This window comes from Marmota monax, unplaced genomic scaffold (genome assembly GCF_021218885.2).
Source record: "Marmota monax isolate L192 unplaced genomic scaffold, Marmota_monax_Labrador192_F-V1.1 WCK01_AAM20220418_F8-fsc00157, whole genome shotgun sequence".
Lineage (NCBI taxonomy): Eukaryota > Metazoa > Chordata > Mammalia > Rodentia > Sciuridae > Marmota > Marmota monax.
Window position 1 is genome coordinate 3,767,982 of NW_026694573.1, and position 27,839 is coordinate 3,795,820.

A 27,839-nucleotide genomic window follows, 5' to 3' on the forward strand; every position below is an offset into this window, starting at 1 on the left:
GGATGTACAAGAGGGATTCAGGTGCTTCACTCAAGATGCTGACTGGTGGATCCATTTCACTGCTGAACCAAACTGCCTTTCCCTTTGTGTGGTTTTCTACTCAAGACCAGACAGCTTGCATTTACTTCAGACACCAGTTCACTTCTCTCTGACACCAAAGTCATGCTTGGAGCCCCGGACCCCCTATTTGCCCACATACAGAAAAGAGTTTGAACCTGGCAGCAGGCAGGGGGCAAATAAGCCTGTATCCTATGGGGGCAGGTACAAGGTTCTAGTACTCCTTTAGCACCACGGCCTGTTCCTACTGCTCTTCCAGTCCCTACTGTCCCTGAGTTGGTGGTGTTAATGCCCCCATTTGCTAAGAACATCATTACTCAAAGCATCAGTGTTCTCCTGGGTGGTAAATTTATCTTTTCTGTTGGATTTCTCCATGTCCCCAATTCTATCTGCTTTTTATATTCCAGAAATTACTCAAAATTACTCAAAATTTCCTCCCATATCCATAGGACTTCAGGAGAAAAAGGAAGTATATGTGTGATCTTATGTCATCGTCTTGAATTGGAAGTCTTTTGTGTATTTTTACATAAGATCTTTCCAGCTCAAAGTAAAAGTTCTTTGATAGTAAATTCAAGAAACAGTGACAAACACCAAAGGCCAGGTCTATGTAGTGTGGTGCTAATAAGATCTGGGACTCTTAAGTATATGTCTCCAAGCACATGTGTTGTACTATCTGATATTAACTCACAAATCATTAATGCTCTACTCATTTTCTAGTCCTTTTTCTCCCTATCCCTTAGATTGGAAAATGTCTACTGATGTGCTATCAAGTTCACTGACTCCTCCCTATCCCTAATTTATTTAAATGATTCAGTAAATTTTTCATTTCTAAAGTTTTTATTTCTCTACTGAGATGTGCCATTTGCTCATGCTTTACAAGCATATTTTTCTCTACATTCTAGAGTATAATAGCTGCTTTAAAATCCTGTCATCTAATTCTAAAATCAGGAATTAATCTTGGAGTAACTAAAGAGTGACTACTAATATACAGGGTTTACTTTTGGGATGATAAAAAATTCTAAAACTATTTCATGGTAATGTTGTTAAAACATTCCACAGAAGAAAATCTTGATTTCTCAAGTAACACTATTCCCTGTCATTAAGTTGTTATATGACGTGCTGACTTAAATCTATCCCAAATGAGGAATTCTCAAGAAAAAAAGGAATGACCTCCCATAAATCTACAGAGATCTAACAAAAAATGTAATATGTGAAATTTGTTTAGATCCTGGTTCCTATATTTTAAAAAAGAGCTATAAAAAGACAAATTGAGTGGGGTGGAGCTGGGACTCAGCAGTAGCACACTTGCCTAGCATGTGTGAGGCACTGAGTTCAGTTCTCAGAACCGCCTATAAATAAATAAAAAATAAAGGTCTATCAACAAATACAAAAAAAAAAAAAGACAAAATGAGAACAGCTGGAGAAATCTAAACAATCTAAACTAAGGGATTATGGCTTTGCACATGCTAGGCAAGTACTCTATTACTGAGTTATGCCCCCAGACCAATAATTTTTTAAATTTTTTTTTCAAGGAATTACAAGTCAAAATATTTAGGAGTTAAGAGTCATGAGGTCTACTACTTATGGCCAAATAGTTCAGTTAAACACACACACACCCAAAAGGCAAGCATTGCAAAATGTTAACAATGGTCAAGTATAGACAACAAATAGTAACTATACTATTCTATCGATATCCACACATATAGTAACTGATTCTGTGGCTCAATAGATTTTAAGTCAAGCCTGTATGGTCATTCAATATTTATACATATTTGAACTTTCCATCTCAAGAAGTGGGAAGAGTAACTATATAGTTAAAAAACATATTCTGGATTTTCAGTCATTTTCTAATGAAAATACAAATAATGTAACAAATTATAAAGCTTTATCTTAGAATCTTAATGATCTAACATTTTTCTAGCCACTGCTCCAACTACCACAAGGTGTCACTCTTTCCACAAATGAAAGACTGCAAGAGAAAAGGTATTTATTAATACTAATGTACTAAATGGACAGTGCACTGAACTTCCATATTAATCTAAAAAATTTAAAGCCTTTTATAAGTTGAATTGGATAAGTCCTGTCAAGTCAAAATACAAACTACATATAAATGCTAGACTAAAAGGTTCTTTAAACTGTAAGATAGGCCTGCAGTTACAGCTCAGTGGTAGAATGTCTGCCTAGCATGTGTGAGGCACTGGGTTTGATGCTCAGCACCACATAAAAAAATAAATAAGGGGCTGGAGATATAGCTGTTGGTAGAATGCCTGCCTGGTATGCACAAGGCCTGGGTACAATACCAAGCACCACCAATCAATCAATCAATCAATCAATCAACAAACAAATAAATAAATGTATACAAAATACAATAACTTTTTTTTTTAAGTTTATCTTAATGATTCTGTTTCCTCAGTATACAGAGCCTCAGAATGTTCCAAAAAACCTTGGAGTGAATCTACAGATGCTAGATCAACTAACCAGAGTTCAGAACTTCCACAGGCTACTTTGAGGGATTGTAACAAATGACTTATTCTGCCTTGGCAACAGATCAAACTGCCCTACCTATGCATCCACACTACAAGGGAATCTGACTCAATCTGTATTAGCCAGTTGGTACTGTCAAGGAATGATAAACTGGCAGAACCCAAAAGAGCAGTAACGTGCACCAAAAGTTTAAAAAGTCCTAACTAATGCATCCAAGAAAGATTACTTCCATTCTCCTTGTCCATCCCCATCTAGATAATAAAAAAATGTATTAAAGGGGCTGGGGTTGTGGCTCGGTGGTAGAGATTTGCCTAGTATATGTGAGGCACTGGGTTCGATCCTCAGCACCACATAAAAATGAATAAACAAAATAAAGATTGCATCATCCATTTATAATTAAAAATATTTTTAAAAATTTTTGTTAATATTTGATGAATCTAGATAAAGTACATACAAGAATTTTTTAAATGTATGATTATTTGGAAATAATTTCAAACTTAGAAAAGATTGCATAAATAGTATAAGGAACAGCTATATATACCCATTTACTCAGATCTGCCTATTGTTAACAGTGTATCCATTTGTTTATTGTCATCTCTTTATCTCTTTATCTAACTATCCATATATTCCTTAAATTTTTTCTGGAAACACTTGGGATATACATCATGGCTCTTTACCCCTAAATATTCAGTATGTACTCCCTAAGAACAGGGATAATTTCTTACATAAATGCATGTAGTACAGTTATTGACTTCATAAATTTATATCAATATAATACCTTTATTTAATCTATTATCTACAATCCAATTTAATTTTTTTTTTTTAGTCGTAGATGGACAGAATACCCTTATTTTATATATTTATTTTTATGTGGTGCTGAGGATCGAACCCAGTGCCTCACACATGCTAGGCAAGTGCTCTACGACTGAGCTACAACCCCAGCCCTACAATCCAATTTTTTGATGATGACCTTTATGATATTTCCCAGCTACAGTACTGAACCTATCTCAACACAAGTATTACCCTTAGCTGTCATGTCTCCTTACCACATGTTTCCAACACTGGCATTCCTGAGGGCAAAGTGTTGCCCAATTTTTTTCCTCTGTATAATTTCTGTTTTTTTCCCTTACTTGAAACTAATAAATAGTCCATAGGAAAATGTTTTAAGTTAAGATCGTGTAAATATCTGACTCCTCACCAACATTTCTAAACAGAAATACTCTATGCTATTTTTGCAGCATTTTGGCAAGTCTAAAATAATTAGAAAATAAAAAGTTTTAAAAAGTTAAAAATTAAAACCCTAGTTTCAATTCTACCACATTTATAAAGTCTTCAAGGTTAATATGAAAATCAGACAAATAAGAAAAACCTGTGCCTTTCACTTTTAAGATTATGGAAGATCAATATTTTTCTTCTCACTATACTTGCATCATTAAAAGTAAGTAACAGGGCTCAGGATGTGGCTCAAGTGGTAGTGTGCTCGTCTGGCATTCGTGGGGCACTGGGTTCGATCCTCAGCACCACATAAAAGAAAATAAAGATATTGTGTCCACCTAAAACTAAAAAATAAATGTTAAAAAAAAAAAAAAAAAAAAAAAAAAGTAAGTAACAAATGACTTTCCTTAATTGGGTACAATTTTAAAGTAATGCTACCACTGAACAGTTTTTCTTTAGGAATAAAACATCAATACAAACTAACATGTGAATTATAACTATAGGCCTATTTATGCAATCCAACTATGCTGCAAATCAGAATTATTAATTTTCACTACTACATGCAAATATATGTAAAAACACTAAAAGAAATTAAAAGTTCTCTCATCACTTACTCTCTAAATCAGAAATAATGAGGTTGTCATGAAGTTTCACAGCTCGATGTTGTTCTACTTCATCTTCAAGTTCAAAGATGGTTTCTTTCATGTCGCTCTGTTCTGTCTCTTTTTCCTCCAGTTCTGACCTTAATTTTTCTAACGTCATATTTAAATCTTCAATTTGTTTCTTAGCTTCTTCTTGGAAGGCTCGGTATTCATCTTCTACCTATAGAAAATTAAAAGCCAGTTTAGAAAAGCAAAGTTTTTCTAAGATAAACTTTAGAACTTAAGTACACACCATTTCAAATGAAAGCTCAGTGTAACATGTTATACATAAACTAAAAAAAATCTGTAAAAACCATTAAAAAATGTGAGGGGCTGGGACTGTAGCTCAGTGTTAGAGTATCTGCCTTATACATGGAGGCACTGCGTTCAATCCTCAGTACCACATTAAAAAAAAAAATAAGTAAATAAAGATATTGTGTCCATCTACAACTTAAAAAAAATTTTTTTTATTACTCCACAATACAAAATTTTACATAAATGTTTTAAAGCATAAAGTGTTGCAATATTGCCAAAAGAAATTATACTGATGTATCACAAACTTAAACAGGTTATTTAAGATGATATTATAAATAAATTTTCCCTTCTTTGAAGTTTGGGCCAAATGCATGTATGTGATTAATGATTAACATGCTTTCTTGGGCTGGAGTTGTAACTCAGTGGTAGAGCGCTTGCCTAGCACATGTGAAGTACTGGGTTTGAACCTCAGCACCACATACATAGATACATAAATAAAATAAAGGTACTGTGTCCATCTACAACTAAAAATATATTTTTTAAATGTTCTCCTGAAAAAATGATTTGTGACCAAATCAAATAGAACATGAAAATAATTTTTTTTCAAATAAATGAACCATGGTGGCATGCATCTATATACCCAGATACGTTGGAGGCAGATTCAGAAGGATCACAAATTTGAGAACAGAGTGGGCAACTCAGAGACCCTATCTCAAAAAAAAAAAAAAAAGGCTGGGGATACAGCTCAGTGGTACAGCCACCTGGGTTCCATCCTTTAAAAAAAAAAAAAAAAAAGGCAATTGATCAATCAATCAAATAGTGCCTTTACTGAAGTATTAGTTCATAGTGTCCATAGTGTCCCCTCAACATACATGCTCCAAGAAATAACACACATCTTCTAAACTGTATCTCTGAAAGTGATCATTTTAAAAATTAAAGTTATTAAAGTTTTAGCCAAAGATTTACTAATATTTTTCCCTTTAAAAATCATTTCACTTGGGCTGGGGTTGTGGCTCAATGGTAGAGCACTTGCCTAGCATTATGTGAGACACTGGGTTCAATTCTCAGCACTTCATGTAAATAAATAAGTAAAATAAAGGTCCATCAACAACTAATAAAGTTTTTTGTAAATCATTTCACTTAAACAAAAAATTAAATAAATAAAATGTGAGATAGGATAACTAGATAATCCCATGCAGCAACCACATCGGATAGAGCCTTGGCCAAAATATTAGTGACTCAGGGTAGCAGTTCTGACTGAGCCCTCATTATTATACTGCATGACTGTAAAATAGGGAGGTTGGGTGGATAATCTCTAAGGTCTCTACCAGCAGTATATCCTAGCCTCCAAGAAACAGAAGCCCCTATAATCTACAAATACTTTAAATTCACAACAAAACTATTTGAAAAACTATAATTACAACAGGATAAGAAATGGCAGGCACTGCTGATCCTATAGACTAAAATACTGTGTTCTATCTATCTTATGCCAAAGTATATGATGAAGAAGTAGAATTCCATGACAGGCCTCATAGGCATACCTACAACTAAGCACTAATTCTGGTGTTATTAACTCTAGCCCCATCCTCTCACAGGAAAGAAAACAGTAGTGAAATGCAAGTGGAAATGACACTATTAAAAAAAAAAAAAACTTTTCATGCTATTCTAAAAAAACCATTCTCAAGCTTTAAAAAAAATACCTTAAAGAAAAACTAATGACACATTAAATAAATTCTCCTGGCTCTCAATAAGTATGCTGTGTAAGCTGTATAATGTCGAACATTAAACAATACCTTAGCAATAGTGTCCTGCAATCTATTAGCATCATTTCGGGTATGAGCCAGATCTTCCTGTAGGCTACTAGCCAAAGTCTCTGCTTTTTCTTTGTCCAGTCTAACACTCTCCAGGAGATCCTGAATATCAGATTTATCTCCAGAGTTATGGATAGAATACAGCTCAGCCACTTTCTGCTTTTCATTCTCTAGCTGGGCTTTCAGGCGATTCATCTCTATCTGGTCACTAGCCACTGTGGCTTTGTACTCCTCTAATGTGGCTGCCAAGGCTGCCTTGCCCTTCTGCTCAGATTCAATAATTCGCTCCATGTGGTGACTGCGTTCTTTGAGTGCACCTATCATTTCCTGAGCTTCCTTGTTGTCCTGTTCTGCCATTTTCAAAGTATTACTTAAATGCTGCTGAACACCTAGCAGCTGCTCTCGTTCAAAACGGGCATTCTCAGCTAAATCCATATAACGTTGTTCTAACTCCATATAACGTCCACTTTTTACATCTTCATCTATAACATAAGAAATGTGATGCTCATCTAGAAGGGAACGAAAATATTCAATCTGTCGACTAAAGTGTTCTAACTTATCACTTTGTTGACATAAGGATTCCATAAGAATGACTTTTTCCTCCCCAAGCCTTTCATTTTCACTATTCAGTTCTTGGGTAATCTGCTGTAAATCAGCTAGTTCTTGCAGAGTTGCTTGAAGTTCCTCGCTCGTACTGTGCTGGTTCTCTTCCATCTGGTGTATTCGTTCTGTCAAGCAAGCAACAGACACCTCACTTGCATTCCCACTGCTCCCTTTCCGAGAGCGCTCTATGCTGGGGATGCCCTCTGACTCTGAAGATGATGGTGCATCCAGAGCATCATCGCTTGAAGTGAGGGGTTGGTAAACCTCACTGCATTCACTGTCTAGGTTGTCCATAGAGTTACTATGCTGATGGTCCATGAGCGTATTTTCATCCTGACTCAAGAGATCCTCCACTGACCCAGGGGCAGAGCCTTCCACTGAAGAAGTCAGAGTTCCTCCTCCATCACTCTGGTTACCAGTGGCAATTTCTGGGCTCAGGGACTGATAGCCAAATAATTTTTCGGAATTGTCTAACCTCTGCTCTAAGGAAAAGCCCAATGCATTCAACCTGTCCTTTAACATTCTGTTTTCATTTTTCAGCTGGTTGAGTTCTTCACGGATGGCAGTATTCTGTTCCTGCAACTGCAATAAAGTAGACTCCACATCAGTAGGCTGGTGAGCAATAATTGTTTCCTTCTCCTCAGATTTTTCATCGCCCTCAAAATGATCTTCATTAATGCCCAGCTGAGCACGCATGTCTCGAAGTTCATTTCTTAAATGTAAAATTTCCACATCTTTGGTCTTTGCCAGTGTGAGGAGATCTTTCACTTTGGCTTCCAAAGCAGCTTTGTCACTGATCTGATTGTCCGATTTAGACTTGCTCATTCGAACATCACATTCAGTAGTAATGCGACTGCGGGAACGTTTAGCCAAAGCTACATCATTAGCTCCCTGACCTGCAGAAGGTAGTTTTTTGCTCTGGTTTAGCCGAGTACGTTCACGTAATCTTTCTCTAGTAGAACTAGATTCTTTACTACCTGCAGAAGTGCTCCGCTTGGATGAAGTTGTGCCTGCATGTTTAAAACAAAGAATTTAAGGCAAAAATATTAACAAAAAAAGCATATAATTCCTGCCCCACATCTAATAAGATGGGAGCAAGGGATCTACACTTAATTTGAACATACATTAATCTTGACTTATACGATTAAGATCCAGTTTCCTCAAAATCAGAAATTTGTTCATCTTTCTGTGAGCAATGACAAAGAAGTTTTATAATTTTATACTTTAAAAGGATAAATTTTATGGAATGTAAATTATATCTCAATAAAGCTGCTACCTAATAAAGATGCACACATTAACTCAAATCCCAAGGCAGAGATTTAAACAGTGGGCCAGGGGCAAGTATTTTAGGGCAAGTTAGATGAAGATAGTCTATGATTAGTCAGTCAAGTAGCAAACTAACTGCAGAAACAGGAGAGCAAGAAGGGAAAGACGGCTTTAGGATAAACAAAAAACCTAGGCAATAACTACAAAAATGATGACTAAAGTAAATACAAAAGGTTTCACATTATTGAATGCCACATAAATAGTAACAAAAATCATGACAATAGCTAGCACATATCATACACAATAACAATTCAGAGTGTGCTGGGGATACAGTTCAGAGGTAGAGTGTTTACTTAACATACACAAGGTCCTGGGTCCAATCCCCAGCACAATAAACATACAAAAGGAAAAAATAAAAAAAACAACCTACCACCTCACAAACATAAATTTAAATAAGCCTCATTACTCTGAGGTTGATGCTATTATCACCCCATTTTACATTTTAATAAAAACGTCAGACTCAGAGATTTTAAAGAATTTACCCCACAGGTGATAATTGAACCAAGATTCAAAGCCAGGCAGTTTGGCTGCAGAATCTTCAACTTCACAGTTGGCTATATTACTTCTCATAGTAAAATAATGATGTGTTAATGTTAAATGATTTTGATGCATTAATCAAACCTGCTACAAATCACACTCTTTTTACTAGGCCTGGTGGTACAAGCCTGTAATCCCAGCAGCTTGGGAGACTAAACCAGGAGGATCCCAAGTTCAAGGCTACCCTCAGCAACCTAATGAGACTGTCTCAAAATAAAAAAATAATAATAATTTTTAAAAGGGGTGGGGATGTAGCTCAGTGGTAGAGCATCACTAGGTTCAATATCTAATATCAAAAAAAATAAATACACAAACAATCACTCTTTCTTTTTTTGTGGGGGTGTGGGGGACCAGGGATTAAACTCAGTGAGCCACATCCCCAGCCCTATTTTGTACTTTTTTAAAAAAAATATTTTTTTAGTTGTTGATGGACTTTATTTTATTTATTTATATATGGTGCTGAGACTCGAACTCACTGCCTCACACATGCTAGGCAAGTGCTCTATCACTGAGCTACAACTCCAGCCCCCCTATTTTGTATTCTATTTAGAGATAGGGTCTCACAGAGTTGCTTAGCACCTTGCTTTTGCTGAGGCTGGCTTTGAACTCCTGATTCTCCTGCCTCAGCCTCCTGAGCCACTGGGATTACAGGTGTACACCACCTGTCTGGCCAAACTCTTTCTTAACTACTAAAATTTTAAACCTCTGAAAGCAATCCACATGATCATTTAATTTAAAAAAAATGTTTAAATATCTATAAACACCTAAGTAATAGGATATTCTTGACTCTTAAAAATAAAACCTAGATCTAATCTATGTATTTCTAAAGAACTTTCATATGTTGGTCACCAAGATTATAGAGATAACAGGGATGAGTGATCTCTGTGATATATGCAGATGGCCACTAATTTTGCCTTGACCAGATACAGAGGAGGAGAAGGAATTCAAGCTGGCTATGAAACAGACAAAGATAAGAAAGTATAAGCAAGCATGCACACCAAAAGGTAAGTTGACACAGTTAACAGAACCTACACGGAACACATATACTATCTACACAGCCCTGAACCAGGCAGAATCAGTGAGTCACCACAAGTCAACAGATTCTTGAGCAGGGAATAAACATAAGGGAAAAAGTTTTTTTATGGAAACTCATTAAGAAGATACTATCTACAACAAACAAGGAAGAAAGAGCAGTAGAAGACAGATGTGGGAAGATAAAGTAGTAAAAGTAAAGGGGGCCTATACTGGGGGGTAGCAGTAAGAATGAGACAGGACAATAAATCTGTGACAGATTTTGAAGGCAGATGACAGGATTAGGAGAAACAAGTACAAATGGAGACCCAAAGAGGAAAAGGATGGCATAACTTTTCTCCAACAACATTAATTCTTGTTCCATTTTTTCTTTTTTTTTAATATTTATTTTTTAGTTGGTCACAATATCTTTATTTATTTATTTATTTTTATGTGGTGCTGAGGATGGAACCCAGGGCCTCACACGTGCTAGGTGACCACTCTACCGCTGAGCCACAACCCCAGCCCCAAGTTTTGTTCCATTTTCTATAAATGGTACCATTGTCCTTCTTATCTAAACCAAAAACCTCGCCAAAAAACAAAGATGTGAATGGCTGAAAAATGAAAGAAAAGGAGCCCAGAATGAAAACAAGGATTGATAATGTCCCCCAAATGAAAAGAGAAATAAAGAGGAGAGAAGAAAATGCAGAACAAGAACAAGAGAAATTCCCCTCCTGGGATTACAGTAATGAGCGTTACAGCAGAACAGTCTGAACTAGAACTGGCGCACTGAAATCAAACAGCCTTAGGGAAGTCTCTGGGAATAGGTAAAGGCAGAGCAGATAAAGAATTAAGAGTACTGCTAAGGGTACACTGTGCCACCCCCTACCACCATCACTGCAAATTTATATATTGAAGCCCTAACGTCTAGAACCTCAGAATGCAACTGCATTTGCAGACAGGGTAAGTGAGTTAGTTAAAGAAGTAATAAAGTTAGGATAAGACTGTTACAGTGGGCCCTAAACCAGCATGTCTGATGTCCTTGTAGAAGGTATTTGGACACAGGCAAAGGACCGGCCACATGGGAACATAGTGAAAAATCAGTCATCTGCAAGCTAAGCAGAGAGACCCCAGGAAAAACCAAACCTGCCAACACCTTGATCTTCAGATTTCAGAATTGTAAGAAAATAAATTTCTGGTCTGGGCACAGTGATACACACCTGTAATACCAGCAGCTTGGCTGAGGCAGGAAGACTGCAAGTTCAAGACCAGTCTCAGCAACTTAGTTAGGCCCTAAGCAACTCAGAGAGGACCTGTCTCTAATAAAATATAATAAAAGGGCTGGGGATGTGGTCACAATATCTTTATTTATTTATTTATTTATTTATTTCCCTGGGTTCAATCCCCAATACCAAGGAAAATAAATTTCTGTTGTGTAAGCAAATCAGTCTATGGTACTTTGTTATGGTGGCCCTAGCAGACTAACACAGATGTACAAACCCATATTAGGGTCACTGTTCCAGGGAGGCGATAACTGAATCCTGAGGTCAGGTGATAATGGTCAGAAAGGAATCACATATGCAAAACCTATGGAATCTCTCCCAATACAACTCTAAAGGTTAGAAATGGGAAAAGACACAAATAATCAATAGAGTATTTAATTTACTGTTTCTTTTTTACCATAAAAGCTAGAGTACTAAATGTAGTGATGACCCCAGGGTAAAAGACCAAAAGTTCAGTGTTGCTCCACCACCAAGTCTGCATCAAAGGCCTAGTACAAAATGGGTCCCCAGTAAACATTCATTGAGTAAATTAATGCATGGCCTTTGGCAAGATACTTAAACTTGGCTTAAGTATAGCTTTCTTGTCTCTAAAAATGAAGATAATAACAGTCTTTCCTTCATAGGGCTGCAGTTAAGGATAAAATGAACTAATGCCTATAAAAAGTAAGGACTGAAATATTCCATCTTGTTAATCATACCACAGCACTATTAAAATGAACGGTGGGGTGTCATCTGTGATGAAAGAAACAACCTGCAGAAGGTCAAATCGAATGAATGAGGGGAAACAGTAAACCTGGGCTAGGAAAGTCTAACACACACAACAGTGGATAATAGCCTAAGTGATGTCATGATGACAGAAGAGGTTCTGGAGTAATTTTTGCCAACTTACTTTTATAAACTTTACTACAATCATATGATCTTATGGAAGCCTTGAAGTTTTTTGTTTTCTGAGTATAAAAAGCAAAATATAATAGCATTCCTCCTTAAACTGTAGAATGAGTAAATTTATCAATTCTAGCAAATCTAAAAACAGCTGCCATTTAATTTGAATGATCAATCTAGGTACCAATCAATAAAGGCTTACATCACAGAATGATGGACAATAAGTCTATCACACCACAACACATAAAAGAGTCTTTTTTTTAAATATTTTTTTAGTGATAGATGGATATAATACCTTTTATTTATTTATTTATTTATTTTTATGTGGTGCTGAGGATCAAACCCAGTGCCTCACATGTGCCAGGCAAGAGCTCTACCACTGTGTCACAACCCCAGCCCCAGGTGTCTTGCTTTTGTTTATTTATTTTTTAAAAAGGAATCTGAATCTGTCCTATCAGGGCTCTAGGTCTAATGCCATTTACAGTGAATAGAGAGGACAAAGGGTAATACTCAAGGACATCATGAGAATGTTCTGATATCAAAAATTTGATATTAGGAAATACTGCAGGTCAAAGGTCAGTTTCTATAAAAATTAAACTGCAAAAAAAGGAGGGGTTAACCTATAGATTTAAAAAAGCAGACTTAAGACACACATCAGCCAATTACTGTATATGGCCCTTAAGTGAATCCTGTCACGAATAAAAACAGTTTTAAAAGAAACTTAGAGGTGAAAATCTAGCATTTACTAATTTTTGATTTAAAGAATAATTAATAATTATTTTAAGAAATGATAATGGTATTGTGATTATGTTTTTAAAAGAAATCTTTATCTTTCAAAAATAATTAAATATTTATGGATGAAATTATATCATGTCTGGAAATAACTTCAAATTTTATTATTAAGGATTAGGAATGTAGTGCTTGCTTAGCATAAGCAAGGCGCTGAGTTCAATCCCCATCACTAAAAATAAATAAATAAAATAAGTGGGAAGGATGGTTATTAAGGACCTAAGAATGGTTATGAATTGATAAAGATAATGAGTACAACATGTCTACTTTTGCATATGTTTGAAATTTTTCTCTTTTCTTTTTAATTGTTTCGTAATTAGATGGAATGCCCCAAACAATAATGCACACTATGCCTACTCAAACAAAAGGCAATCAATATCTCAAACTGGAGGGAAAGGGGAAATACTGGGGAATGATACTAGCCAAATTATATTGTTATGCTGGATGTATGTATGAATATGTAACAACAAATGCCACCATTATGTACAACTATAATATACCAATTAAAAAAAAAATGGGAAAAAAATCCAGACTGAATGCCATACCTGTGCTAATCTTGGACTTGTTCTCCACGGTGGTCATGGCAGGGGCAGATGCTGAAGGTGCTGCAGATGGGCAGGTACTTTTCTTTCCTTTAACACCATTAGTCACTGTTACCCCTCCAGCCATTCCAGCTAAAAGATCATCACTACTCTTGGTCTAGAAGCAACAGAAAATAAAAACTAGATGAAGCAAGATTAAATATTTCAAGATTAAACAAAGTTCTTTACTTTTATACTGATTTTAAGAGCTATATAAAGACGTTCATTCATTTTGTAAGCAGTAGCCCATACTGTGCTATAGAAACAAAATCTTTTTATGGTTTCTAAACAATCATACAGTTTTATTTTAAGACACTAAAATCATAACATGTAATCAAAGATTTTATGGATGCCTGCTGTGCACCCATATATACCAGATTCAGTGAGGGCTGGGAAGAAGTAAAGACATCATCCTTGTTACTGTCATCTCGGACATGACTCATAAAGAGGAATCTTCTCAGTGAAACCACATGGGCATCTCAAGACAGTTCTATACTGCCACAGAAAGTGCCACCTTGAAATTTCTAGGGATCATTGAGAGGCAAATAATCTTCACCATTCTAAAGTGACTCACTGAAAATAATATCTAAAAGAAATTATTCCTAAATTTATCTTTCTTATGTAGTTCTCTAAGAGTCAAACTTATATCAAAATTAAAAGAAAAACATTGAAGGGGCTGAGTTGTGGCTCAGTGGTAGAGCACTTGCCTCGCATTCGTGAAGCATTGGGTTCGAGCCTCAGCACCGCATAAAAATAAATAAAATAATGTATCCATCTACAATGAAAAAAATATTTAAAAAAAAAAACACTGAAAGGACATCCTCTGTTTAAGCCTGGGTAATATATTAATTAAAATTAGAAACTTCATTGTTAAAGCAAGGGTTAGCCCGTCTCAATGATTACACCCCTTGAGAAAGACCATTTGTGACATTTCTTCATCTTTTATAAAGATGACTAAAAATAACACTATGAATAATGGAACAGGATTTAAAATTTTTATTTTAAAAAAATAGTGAAGAAATTTGTTTTTATTTCTCCTATAAATGAGAGAAAACATAGGAGTTAAAAAGCTGTAGAATAAAGAAAACCTACTTTTTTTCCTTTATCAAGACAGGGTCTCACTATGTTGCACAGGTGGGCCTACATTCATGATCCTTCTGCCTCAGCCTCCCAAGGATCTGGGATTATAGGCACGCGCCATTGCACCTGGCTAGAAAAACTACATTTAATAAAACTACATTTAAATAAAGTACTGGAAAACTTTTCCTCTTTAAGGTGAAGGTACAAGTTGGCCAAGTAATTTATACTGTCTTAATCTATACACAGCCATGCTCTCTTAGTTAGATAATGATAAGTTCATTTCTACAAATTAAAGTGGTTCACAAGTAACTAATTTCTAAAGACTCTTTCAGTTCTAAATGTCAGTGATTCCATATGGAAATTTTGGTTTTCAGCACTCACTTATGGAAATTATAATACAGTATCATTAATTTGGTCAAAATATCTTATTTAAAAAGAGTCAGAGGGGTTGGTAGAGTAACTCAGTGGTATAGCACTTTCCTAGAATGCTCAAGGGCCTGGGTTGATTCCAGGCTGGGTGCAGTGGTACATGCCTGAAATCCCAGCAGCTCAGTCCATTAAGAAACTAATTTACAAAAAAAATAAAATAAAATAAGGCAGAAAAGGCATCAATGTTTTCAAAAAATTAAACAGAATTAAATTGTGGGAATTTAGGGTTGTCACATTATGAAAAATCTAGAACATCTAGAATAAAAAGGAAAGAAGACATTGCATTGTTTATTCTACAAGACTTGTTTCTGCTAAAGAAAACTGGCCATCAACTAATATGCCAAAAAATTCAAATGGAGTCCCCTTTCTTGTCAATACACCTTCATCCATTAGCCAGTATATGAATTCAACATAAATCATTTTCTGTTGTTGTTAATTAAATTTACCTTTCAACTAATTTTTCTTCTTCCTTAAGTTAAATTTTCCTTTTATAATAATTAATCTGAAAACACTCTACATAATCATGTGGAAAAATGGCTTAATTGTCACACTTCTCTGGTTACAATTTGGCTTTGGGCAATGGTAAGGTTAAACATACCGTGGGGCACCAAATCACAAACTCTAATAGTAATTCAGATCTCATAGTACTGGCAAAAGTAAACCAGTGAAACAAGGTAAAGAGCCAAGGGAGGGGACGTAGTACTTGCCTAACATGTGTGAGTTCAATTCTAGTACCACACACATACATACACATACAAAAAGAGTCCATTAAGAAACTAATTTACAAAAAAAAAAAATAATAATAATAATAGAAACTAATTTACAGCCAGGGGTGTGGCTGCAATGGATCTGTGGATTGCAAGTTCTATGCCAGCCTCAGCAACTCAGTGAGAGCCTGTCTTAAAAATTAAAAAGGAATAGGGATATACTTCAGTGGTAGAGTGTCCCTGAATTTAATCCCAAGTACAAAAAAAAAAAAAAAAAAGAATGAAACATTACAGCCAAAGAAGCAGCACAGAAAACATGGGTTTTCAAGTAAATGGTGCTAGACCCAGTGCATATTTTTTAAAAAGGTCTATTTCACACCATATCAAAAATAAAATCCATGATCTTCTACATGACTCAAAATCCTAAATTACAAACAACTGATCAATATGAACACATAAAAATTAAAAATCTTAAAACAAATTTTTAATTTAAAAAAGTTTTAAAACTCTTAGCATGTCAAAAAAGAAACCATAAAATAAAAAATAAAAAAAATTTAAATAAAACAAAAACTGGGGATTAAGGTATCATTTGTCATCTATCAGACTGGCAAAATGAAAAGTATAAAAACACACTCTTTTGGGAATAAAGTAGAAAAAAAGGTACACTTTTAAACTGCAGGTGGGAACCACCTTGATGTAAAAACTACATATGCATACACATTTTGCCTAGTAATTGCACATACAGAGTTTTAACCTGAAGTTATACCTCAATAATACAAAATATATATATGCACAAGGTTATTCATTATAGTGTTGTTTCTGGTTGCAAAAGACTGGTATACCTTACGAGCCTATATACAGTAAAGTGCATGTAGTATACTTTAATGACCAAAATGAAGTACTAAACAGCTAGAGAAAAAGAATAGAATTAGCTGGGTGCAGTGGCACATGCCTGTAATCCCAGCAGCTCAGGAGGCTAAGACAGGAGAATTGAGAGTTCAAAGCCAGCCTCAGCAAAAGCAAGGCACTAAGCAACTCAGGAAGACCTGAAAGGAAAATAAAAAGAGAAACAGAAAAAAAGAGAAACAGAGACAAGATGCAGAGGCCAGAAAAGAAGTAGCTCCTTGTCCAAGGGGCCATATTTATTTATACCAATAGGTTACATTAGGTCATTAATACCATAACTACATTATTGTTTCAATTACATTCCACAGTTACAATATGTAATGTCAGGAGTTTGTGCAGCTCTCAAGAAAGTCCACTGTCTAAAGTTAACTGTTAGATGGGCAGATCCAGAAGCACCAGAGCTTGGTGAAACACTGAAGTTATCTAGCAAGCAAGTTCCTTTACTCCTAGGAGCTATGTGCCTGCAATAGAGGTTGAATGAGGCTCTAGCACAGAGGCTTCTCAAGCAGGGCATTGCCATACCAGTTAGATATTGTACATATATTTAGTTATTTTACCAGATCCTAGGAGAGACTGCAGGGCATTCTAAGGGTGGGAAACAGAGCCCCTGTTGCCCGCCTCCCCAGGAATTTGCTCACCAGGGGACTGCTTCCCTGTACATTTCCACAGTCAGAATCACTACAGAGATCCTATCTCTAAATAAAATACAAAATAGGACTGGGGATGTGGCTCAGTGGTAGAGTACCCCTGAGTACAATCCCTGGTACCCCAAAAAAAAGCAAGATTGCTGAAGTTGGTATAGAGACTTTTCTAGAATAAATTAAGTGAAAATAAGCGAATTTCAAAAAAACTAAATAAGTATGTATCTGTGTATTTATGTAAAAAATAACACTGGAAGGATAAATGGAAACCAAACTGTTTACCTCCAGGGAGCAGGAACAGAGCAAGATAAAATGGAGAGTGGCACACCCCTACAATCCCAGAGGCTCAGGAGAATTGCCAGTTTAAAGCCAGCCTCAGCAATTGCAAGGCGCTAAGCAACTCAGTGAGACCCTGTATCTAAATAAAATACAAAATTGGACTGGGGATGTGGCTCAGTGGCCGAGTGCCCCAGAGTTCAGTCCCCAGTACCAAAAAAAGAGAAGGAATAGAGGAAGAAAGAGGCACTTGTCTGAATATGTCTTCCCATGTAGTTCTGAAACTATGTTAGTGCTTCATTTACTCAAAATAAATCAATTAAAGTAACATTGGCAGAGGGCTAAAACAGAATATGGGAGAAACAAGTAGCACTAACTATATTTCAAATTAATTACAGAACCCAAGAATCTTCTGAACACAGCATTGTTTTTAAAATATATTTTTTTTAGTTATACATGAGCACAATATCTTTATTCTATTTATTTTTATGTGGTGTTGAGGATCGAACCCAGTGCCTCACATATGTGAGGCAAGTGCTCTACCACTGATCCACAACCCCAGCCCATGAACACAGCATTCTGATCATGAATCTTCAAACTCTCAAGCCAAAACCTAAAAAGTGTAAATGAATTTTTTAAAACCACTGAGCTACATCCCCAGCCCTTTTTATTCTTTTATTTTGAGACACAGTCTTACTAAATTGCTGAGGCTAGTCTTGAATTTGTAATACTCCTACCTCAGCCTCTCAAGTCCCTGGGATTATAGGTATGTGCCACAGCATCAGGCATGGATAAATGAATACTGAACTTTTGTTGATAGAATCGGTTTTTTCACAGTATGGAACAGCAGTTCCAAAATTATTTTCTATACATTCTAGGATTAAGAATTTAAGTATGTATATTGTAGATAACAGAAAAGGTTATTATGACTCAAGTCCTTGGAAGTGGAAGTATCAGTATGAACTAACACATTTTAAAAGAGAAACACAAAAATTAGTGTGTGTGTGTGTGTGTTCGTTTCCCAAAAGCAATGAGCACATCTAACTTTCAGATCTTGGTTTTTATGTTCTATCTCCCACTAAAAGGAACAAGGCCTCTTTTAAGAAATGGTTGATTCTAAGCCTGGGGCTGGAAAAGTGCAAAACTTTCTGTGCCAGAAACTGAGAAAGGATTCAAAGAATAATAGGAACATGTCAAAAGGATGCTTGAACCAACATGAAGCCACTCCCACTGGATAAGTCAGGGACAATGTGAGCCTCAAAATAATTATGTTAAAAACAATTTATAACTGAGTCCACCATGAATTCTCACTAATACAAATTAACACAAAAGTACAGGGTGGTTGGGGGGTAAACTCCTCCTTAGAATGGAAAGCCAACTACTTAATGTTTAAGGAATAATGGAGTCAGAAAATTATGATTTGGCAAAAATCATAGTAATAATTGATTCTGTAAAGAATTATCCCAAAATGCTAAAAATAGGGTAAAAGCATAGTGAAAAAGAAAATACACAGTTTCAAAACAAAACATAGTAGTCCAACAGGTGAGAAACCTACACTATATTATCTATCTTAACCAATGCAAGCAAATATTCCCAGTAATGGAACAGTCCAAAGCTACCTGCTCTCAGAAATGCTACATCAAGGACACCTCACTTCTGTGGTATTTCAGGCAAAAACTTGATTAAAAGGAAATAGTGACACACCCAACTGAGAGGCAGTCTACCAAAGAGCTAGTCTGTACTCTTTAAAAATTCCTGAACTGAGGAACCATTTCAAACTCCTAAATATAATACATGATTTTGAACTGGATCCTGGACCAAAAAAAAAAAATTTTTTTTCCTTTTTTTCAATAATGAATGATAGCAGAATTGATGAAATTTAATACATTAGATTCTAGCATTTTATCGATGTTAATTTCCTGATTTTATAATTAATTATAGCTACATAAAACAATGTCCTTGTTTTTTAAGAAATATACTCTAAAATATTTAGCAGTAAAGAACCATCAGGTCTACTATTTACACTCAGTTTTTAAAAAACATAAATTGTGTGTGTGTGTGTACATGTATGTATATGTATGTAGAGGAAAACATGTAATCATGATAAAAGATTAACATGTAGGGAATCTTGATAAAGGATATTACTGGAGAACCAGGTATGGTGGTACATGACTAGAGTGCCAGCTACTAGAGAAGGAACAGGAGGATGGCCTAAGCCTGGAAATTTTAGGTCAGCCTGGGAAACAAGGTGAAACCCTATCTCTTTAAAAAACAAAAGAAAAGAAAAAGAGATATGAAAATGTGCTGAATCTCACTGTAATAATGTAAATGAAAATTAAAGCTACTGTCACTTTGCAATGATTTGTTAAGCTCAATACCTATGCTTTGTAAACTTTGTATGTAAGCTATGAAGCAACAAAAAAGTAAAAACATCTCTGTACTTTCCAGCTTGTATTTTTCACTAAGTTACTGGTAGATTTGCTGGGTTTTTTCCCTTATTTCTTTTAGTTTTGCTACAAGATTCTGTAAATACATGTGCATTCCTACACATAAACACTCCCCATCAGCAACAGTCCAAAACCATGAAATTGATGAAGGAACATTTTTAGCCTACTTTTTAATAACAGATGCAAATTGCAAATCATTTGTTAAAAATATTTCTGATAAAAATAATGAAATACTACAATCGAAAAACACATAACTTCTCAAGGTCAAGACTTAAGTTTCCACAGTTTTGCAAGATGGCCGCTGCGTACAGGGGTTGCTGAAGTGCTGAGCGTGGTGCTCAAAGCAGCGGCTTTAATAGAGATTTCGCACAGTCTGTTAAAGCTCCTTTCACTGTTAATCTGTAGTGGACCACTTTGCCAAGGAGCAGGAAGAACAAAGAAATCGAAAAAGAGACGCTTGGCTGCTCAGAGCCGCGGGCGCTTTGCTCCCATCTGCTTCCTCTTTCGCTTCGCTCCGGGCGGAGAAGCTGAATGTGTAATCAGCAGTGGATTGTAAGTACCCGAGGCAAAGAAAGCTCAGTGCGCCCCGCCTTTTTTTTTTTTCTTTTTTTTTTGAATATTTTTTATACAGGGAGAGTTTGTGGATTGGGATTGCTGGCGGGGCTGTGGTTTCTGTGCCGAAAATCCACTCCGCGGGAGCCGCCATTTGCTTTCTGCTTGCTGTCTTGATGGCTCTGTATACACTGTCCGGCAGCCGCACCTAGAGGTTGGAGCTGGGCTGCGTGCCGAGCCCTGTCCTCCGAAGGCTGGACTGCAGCCTCGAGCGTCTCTGTGGCCTGTTCGCCGCTGCACCTTCGGGCAGAGCCTGCTCTGGGGTCGTTCTGCACCCCCCTGCCAGGGGACCCGTGCTCCGGAGGAGGGGGACGGAGAGCCGCGGCGGCAGCCGCTTGGGCCCCTGGGGCCTGGCACCGGGCTGAAGAGCTGCGGAGGCCAGGGCGGCTCTGCTACGGTCGCAGACAAGCGCGACGCTCGTCAGCGCGGCCCAGAGACAGAGGCGACGGCGGCAGGGTTTCATTTCTAGAAATCTGGACTGGAAACAGAAGCAGCAGTTTGTATAATCCCAAGAACTTGCTTATACCAGGAAGCTGTAAGGGCAACATGAATATCACTGAGGAGATGTAACATGGTGGCAGGCGCAGAGAGATCAAGTCTCTGACATCTTCAACTGCGCGGGCATAGGGAGCCGTAAACTGTCTAAATGCTGTTTGCTCAGGATCACTAGGCAATGCTGAGCTGACGTGGATCTGGGGTGTACAGGCTGGGCCCCTCAGAACACACACACAGAGCCCGAATCGGAGGCAATTAAGCTCCGGTTCGCCTGCTTCGTGTGACTCAGCACTAACGATCCCGCTGAAATAATTGGCCGGCCCTTAGGAACTTACAGAGGTAAAAGCCAACCGAGCCTTCATAGGCAGTGGCCACAGGACTGAAACGGGGATTGGGAGAGACAGTCAGGACCCACCCGTTGCATTGGTCATCCGGCAAAGGGAACAAACGGTCACCATTTGCATGGGATATCACCATGGCAGAGAAATGGCGTCACGGGCGGAGGAGATAACTGCATTGAAACCAGCGCGACAGGTGTGTAATCCCCTAGCCATCTCTCTCCACACAGCGGGGAAACCTTAAGGGCCACTCCCAGCTCTCCTGTGAACGCAATAACCAGACCGAGGGAATCAGGAGTGGCGCGGGACTCGCGGCGCGGAACTCCCGGCTACCGCTCCCACCAGTGCTGACAACTGAGGTCTCTTGCACCAGCTACCGGGGGCGTGGCTACAGGAGGGCAAGCAAATTCGCTGGGGGATCTCAGCCCCAAGCTCTACAAACTTAGGGTCTGAGGGAGGCAAACAGGGAGAGTGAGCCCAGGTGTTCATGAAAACAGGGCTCCCAGGAGCAGCAGACCTGGCGTGTAGCCAGTATTGTGGTGAGCGCCACAGGTGAGCACGGCCTGGCTTGAGGAAACACAAGACAAGGCCCTAGACACTCAGGATTGGAGACCCGCCCAGTCTAGGAGAAAGAGCTGCTGCACAGTGAATGGTTCCCACCTATTGAGAGGAGAAGCTTGGCCCAGTGGGCACAGCTCCACCTACTGGAAGAGAAGTTAATAGAACTCTAGGACTGCATTTATTATTATTATTATTATCATTTTTTTCTTTTCTTTTTCTTTTTTTTTTCTTTTTTTTTCTTCTTTTTCTTTCATTTTCAATTTTTATTTGTTGTTGTTCTTTAATTTTTTTTCAATGTTTCTATTTTTTTTAATTTTTTTAAATTTTATTATTATTATTTTTTTTTAATTTTAATTTTCATTTTTTATTATTACTATTATTTTTGTTAAATTTTTTTTCGTCTTTTCTTTCTTTCTTTATTATCTAATCTTTGTTATTCTTGTTTCTTTTGTCTTTTCATTTCTTTTCAATCTTCTTATTCCCCCTTCCTTGAATTCTACCTGCCTACTCTCATTCTCTTTAGTGACTTCTTCCCTTCCCTTCTAATATCTTTCCTCTCAAGCATCAAATAAATCTATAAGAGTAAACAGTAACTCAGCAGTCAAACAGAACAAGAAGTAACATGAGCAGCATAAAAAAGCAAGGAAGAAAAGGAGTACAAACAATGAAGGACAGCCTAAATATTCAGGAGGACCTAGAGTCAGCAGAAAAATGGTCATATAAAGAACTCAAGGAATACCTTAGACAGATGGAATGGAACCTTAAAGAAGATACGAGACAGCAAATCCAAACAGTGAAAGAACACTTTGAAAATGAATTACATAGACAGATAAAAGAAGAAGTTAAGCATCTTTATCAGGAGATTGAGATTATAAAAAAAAACCAAACAATAATTCTAGAAATGAAGGAAACGATAAACCAAATTAAAAACTCAATTGAGAGTATCACTAACAGAGTGGAGCAAGTAGAAGCCAGAACATCAGATAATGAAGACAAAATATATCATCTTGAAAAGAGCCTAGCCAACTCAGAAAGGCTGGTTAAAAACCATGAGAAAAACATCCAAGAGATATGGGATAACATAAAGAAACCAAACCTACGAGTCATCGGGATAGAAGAAGGTACAGAGATTCAAACCAAGGGAATGAGTAACCTGCTGAAAGAAATAATTACAGAAAACTTTCCAGAAATAAAAAAGGAAACGGATATACAAATTGTAGATGCATACAGGACACCGAGCACACAAAATCACAGTAGACCAACGTCAAGACACATTGTTATGAAGATATCCAATATACAGAACAAAGAGAAAATACTAAAAGCTACAAGAGAAAGGAGGCAGATTACATTCAGGGGTAAACCAATAAGGTTAACAATGGATTTTTCATCACAGACGCTGAAAGCGAGAAGATCCTGGAACAACGTATTTCAAACACTGAAAGACAATGGATGCCAACCAAGAATTCTGTATCCAGCAAAATTAAGCTTCAGGTACGATAACGAAATAAAAATCTTTCATGATAAACAAAAGCTAAAAGAATTTGCAGCCAGAAAACCAGCATTGCAAAGCATCTTGAGCAAAACACTACACGAGGAAGAAATGAAAAACAATAACCAAAACCATCAGTGGGAAGTGCCTCTATAAAGACAGAGGGCGGGGGGAAAGCTAACCATGGAGAAACAAACTAAATTAAAAAAAAAAAAAAGAAGATAAATAATCAAACATGGCTGGAAGTACAAACCATATATCAATAGTAACTCTAAACATTAATGGCTTAAACTCTCCAATAAAGCGACATAGGCTGGTAACATGGATTAAAAAAACAAATCCAACAATATGCTGCCTCCAGGAGACACATCTGATTGGAAAAGACATACACAGGCTGAAGGTGAAAGGTTGGGAAAAAATATACCATGCACACGGTCCTCGTAAGCAAGCAGGGGTGGCCATCCTCATATCGAATAAAATTGACTTCAAGACTAAATTAATCAGAAAGGGATAAGGAAGGACATTATATACTGTTAAAAGGAACCATTCACCAACAAGACATAACAATTATCAATATTTATGCACCAAATAATGGTGCTGCGACGTTCATAAAACAAATTCTCCTCAAGTTCAAGAATCAAATAGACCACAACACAATAATTATGGGTGACTTCAACACACCTCTCTCACAATTGGACAGATCCTCCAAACAAAAGCTGAATAAAGAAACTATAGAACTCAATATCACAATCAACAACCTAGACTTAACTGACATATATAGAATATATCAACCATCATCAAGTGGATATACTTTTTTCTCAGCAGCACATGGATCCTCCTCAAAAATAGACCATATATTATGCCATAGGGCAACCCTCAGTAAATATACAGGGGTGGAGATAATACCATGCATTTTATCTGATCATAATGGAATGAAACTGGAAATCAATGATAAAAGACGGAAGGAAAAATCCTACATCACATGGAAAATGAACAATATGTTACTGAATGATCAATGGGTTACAGAAGACATAAAGGAAGAAATCAAAAAATTCTTAGAGATAAATGAAAATACAGACACAACATATCGGAATCTATGGGACACAATGAAAGCAGTTTTAAGAGGGAAATTCATCGCTTGGAGGTCATTCCTCAAAAAAAGGAAAAACCAACAAATAAATGAGCTCACACTTCATCTCAAAGCCCTAGAAAAGGAAGAGCAAAACAACAGCAAATGTAGCAGAAGGCAAGAAATAATTAAAATCAGAGCGGAAATCAATGAAATTGAAACAAAAGAAACTATTGAAACAATTAACAAAACTAAAAGTTGGTTCTTTGAAAAAATAAATAAGATCGACAGACCCTTAGCCATGCTAACGAAGAGAAGAAGAGAGAGAACTCAAATCACTAACATACGGGATGAAAAAGGCAATATCACAACAGACACTACAGAAATACAGAAGACAATTAGAAATTATTTTGAAAACCTATATTCCAATAAAATAGAAGATAGTGAAGACATTGATAAATTCCTTAAGTCATATGATTTGCCCAGACTGAGTCAGGAGGATACTCACAACTTAAACAGACCAATAACAATAGATGAAATAGAAGAAGCAATCAAAAGACTTCCAACCAAGAAAAGCCCAGGACCGGATGGGTATACAGCGGAGTTTTACAAAACCTTTAAGGAAGAATTAATACCAATACTTTTCAAGTTATTTCAGGAAATAGAAAAAGAAGGAGCTCTGCCAAATTCATTCTATGAGGCCAACATCACCCTGATTCCGAAACCAGACAAAGACACCTCAAAGAAAGAAAACTACAGACCAATATCTCTGATGAACATAGATGCAAAAATCCTCAATAAAATTCTGGCGAATCGGATACAAAGGCACATCAAAAAAATTGTGCACCATGATCAAGTAGGATTCATCCCTGGGATGCAAGGATGGTTCAATATACGGAAATCAATAAATGTTATTCACCACATCAATAGACTTAAAAATAAGAACCATATGATCATCTCAATAGACGCAGAAAAAGCATTCGACAAAGTACAGCATCCCTTTATGTTCAAAACATTAGAAAAACTAGGGATAACAGGAACTTACCTCGACACTGTAAAAGCTATCTATGCTAAGCCTCAGGCTAGCATCATTCTCAATGGAGAAAAATTGAAGGCATTCCCCCTAAAATCTGGAACAAGACAGGGATGCCCTCTATCACCACTTCTATTCAATATAGTTCTCGAAACACTGGCCAGAGCAATTAGACAGATGAAAGAAATTAAAGGCATAAAAATAGGAAAGGAAGAACTTAAATTATCACTATTTGCAGATGACATGATTCTATACCTAGAAGACCCAAAAGGGTCTACAAAAAAACTACTAGAACTAATAAATGAATTCAGCAAAGTGGCAGGATATAAAATCAACACGCATAAATCAAAGGCATTTCTGTATATCAGCGACAAAACTTCTGAAACGGAAATGAGGAAAAACACTCCATTCACAATATCCTCAAAAAAAATAAAATACTTGGGAATCAACCTAACAAAAGAGGTGAAAGATTTATATAATGAAAACTACAAAACCCTAAAAAGAGAAGTAGAAGAAGATCTTAGAAGATGGAAAAATATACCCTGTTCATGGATAGGCAGAACTAACATCATCAAAATGGCGATATTACCAAAAGTTCTCTATAGGTTTAATGCAATGCCAATCAAAATCCCAACGGCATTTCTTGTAGAAATGGATAAAGCAATCATGAAATTCATATGGAAAAATAAAAGACCCAGAATAGCAAAAGCAATTCTAAGCAGGAAGTGTGAATCAGGTGGTATAGCGATACCAGACTTCAAACTATATTACAGAGCAATAGTAACAAAAACAGCATGGTACTGGTACCAAAACAGGAGGGTGGACCAATGGTACAGAATAGAGGACACAGAGACTAATCAACAAAGCTACAACTATCTTATATTTGAAAAAGGAGCTAAAAGCATGCAATGGAGGGAGGATAGCATCTTCAACAAATGGTGCTGGGAAAACTGGAAATCCATATGCAACAAAATGAAACTGAATCCCCTCCTCTCGCCATGCACAAAAGTTAACTCAAAGTGGATCAAGGAGCTAGATATCAAATCAGAGACTCTGCGTCTGATAGAAGAAAAAGTTGGCTCCGATCTACATATTGCAGGGTCGGGCTCCAAATTCCTTAATAGGACACCCATAGCACAAAAGTTGATAACAAAAATCAACAAATGGGACTTACTTAAACTGAAAAGTTTTCTCTCAGCAAGAGAAACAATAAAAGAGGTAAATAGAGATCCTACATCATGGGAACAAATTTTTACTCCTCACACTTCAGATAGAGCCCTAATATCCAGAGTATACAAAGAACTCAAAAAATTAAACAATAAGAAAACAAATAACCCAATCAACAAATGGGCCAAAGACCTGAACAGACACTTCTCAGAGAAGGACATACAATCAATCAACAAGTACATGAAAAAATGCTCACCATCTCTAGCAGTCAGAGAAATGCAAATCAAAACCACCCTAAGATACCATCTCACTCCAGTAAGATTGGCAGCCATTATGAAGTCAAACAACAACAAGTGCTGGAGAGGATGTGGGGAAAAGGGTACTCTTGTACATTGCTGGTGGGACTGCAAACTGGTGCGGCCAATCTGGAAAACAGTATGGAGACTCCTGGGAAAGCTGGGAATGGAACCACCATTTGACCCAGCTATTGCCCTTCTTGGACTTTTCCCTGAAGACCTTAAAAGAGCGTACTACAGGGATACTGCTACATCGATGTTCATAGCAGCACAATTCACAATTGCTAGACTGTGGAACCAACCCAGATGCCCTTCAATAGATGAATGGATAAAAAAAAATGTGGCATTTATACACCATGGAGTATTACGCAGCACTAAAAAATGACAAAATCATAGAATTTGCAGGGAAATGGATGGCACTAGAGCAGATTATGCTTAGTGAAGCTAGCCAATCCCTAAAAAACAAATACCAAATGTCTTCTTTGATATAATGAGAGCAACTAAGAACAGAGCAGGGAGGAAGAGCAGGAAGAAAAGATTAACATTAAACAGATACATGAGGTGGGATGGAAAGGGAGAGAAAAGGGAAATTGCATGGTAATGGAGGGAGACCCTCATTGTTATACAAAATTACATATAAGAGGTTGTGAGGGGAATGGGAAAATAAACAAGGAGAGATATGAATTACAGTGGATGGGGTAGAGAGAGAAGATGGGAGGGGAGGGAGGGGGGATGGTAGAGGATAGGAAAGGTAGCAGAATACAACAGTTACTAATAGGGCATTATGTAAAAATGTGGATGTGTAACCGATGTGATTC

The 27,839-nt window shown here is 36.9% G+C and overlaps 1 protein-coding gene across 7 annotated transcripts in view; it reads right to left on the bottom strand.

Moving 5' to 3' along the window:
* Specc1l (sperm antigen with calponin homology and coiled-coil domains 1 like) overlaps nt 1–27,839 on the bottom strand; it is a 151,011-nt gene that overhangs the window by 86,030 nt on the left and 37,142 nt on the right. For 6 of the 7 annotated variants that reach the window (XM_046421275.2, XM_058571794.1, XM_046421276.2 and 3 more), the window contains 3 exons: nt 13,440–13,593; nt 6,446–8,076; nt 4,371–4,578 (listed from right to left, as the gene is read on the bottom strand). In XM_046421275.2, coding sequence (XP_046277231.1) covers nt 4,371–4,578; nt 6,446–8,076; nt 13,440–13,593 — 1,993 coding nt within the window. Of the gene's footprint in view, nt 1–4,370; nt 4,579–6,445; nt 8,077–13,439; nt 13,594–27,839 lie in introns of those variants that run through there. The other variant, XM_046421279.2, reaches the window with a different exon arrangement.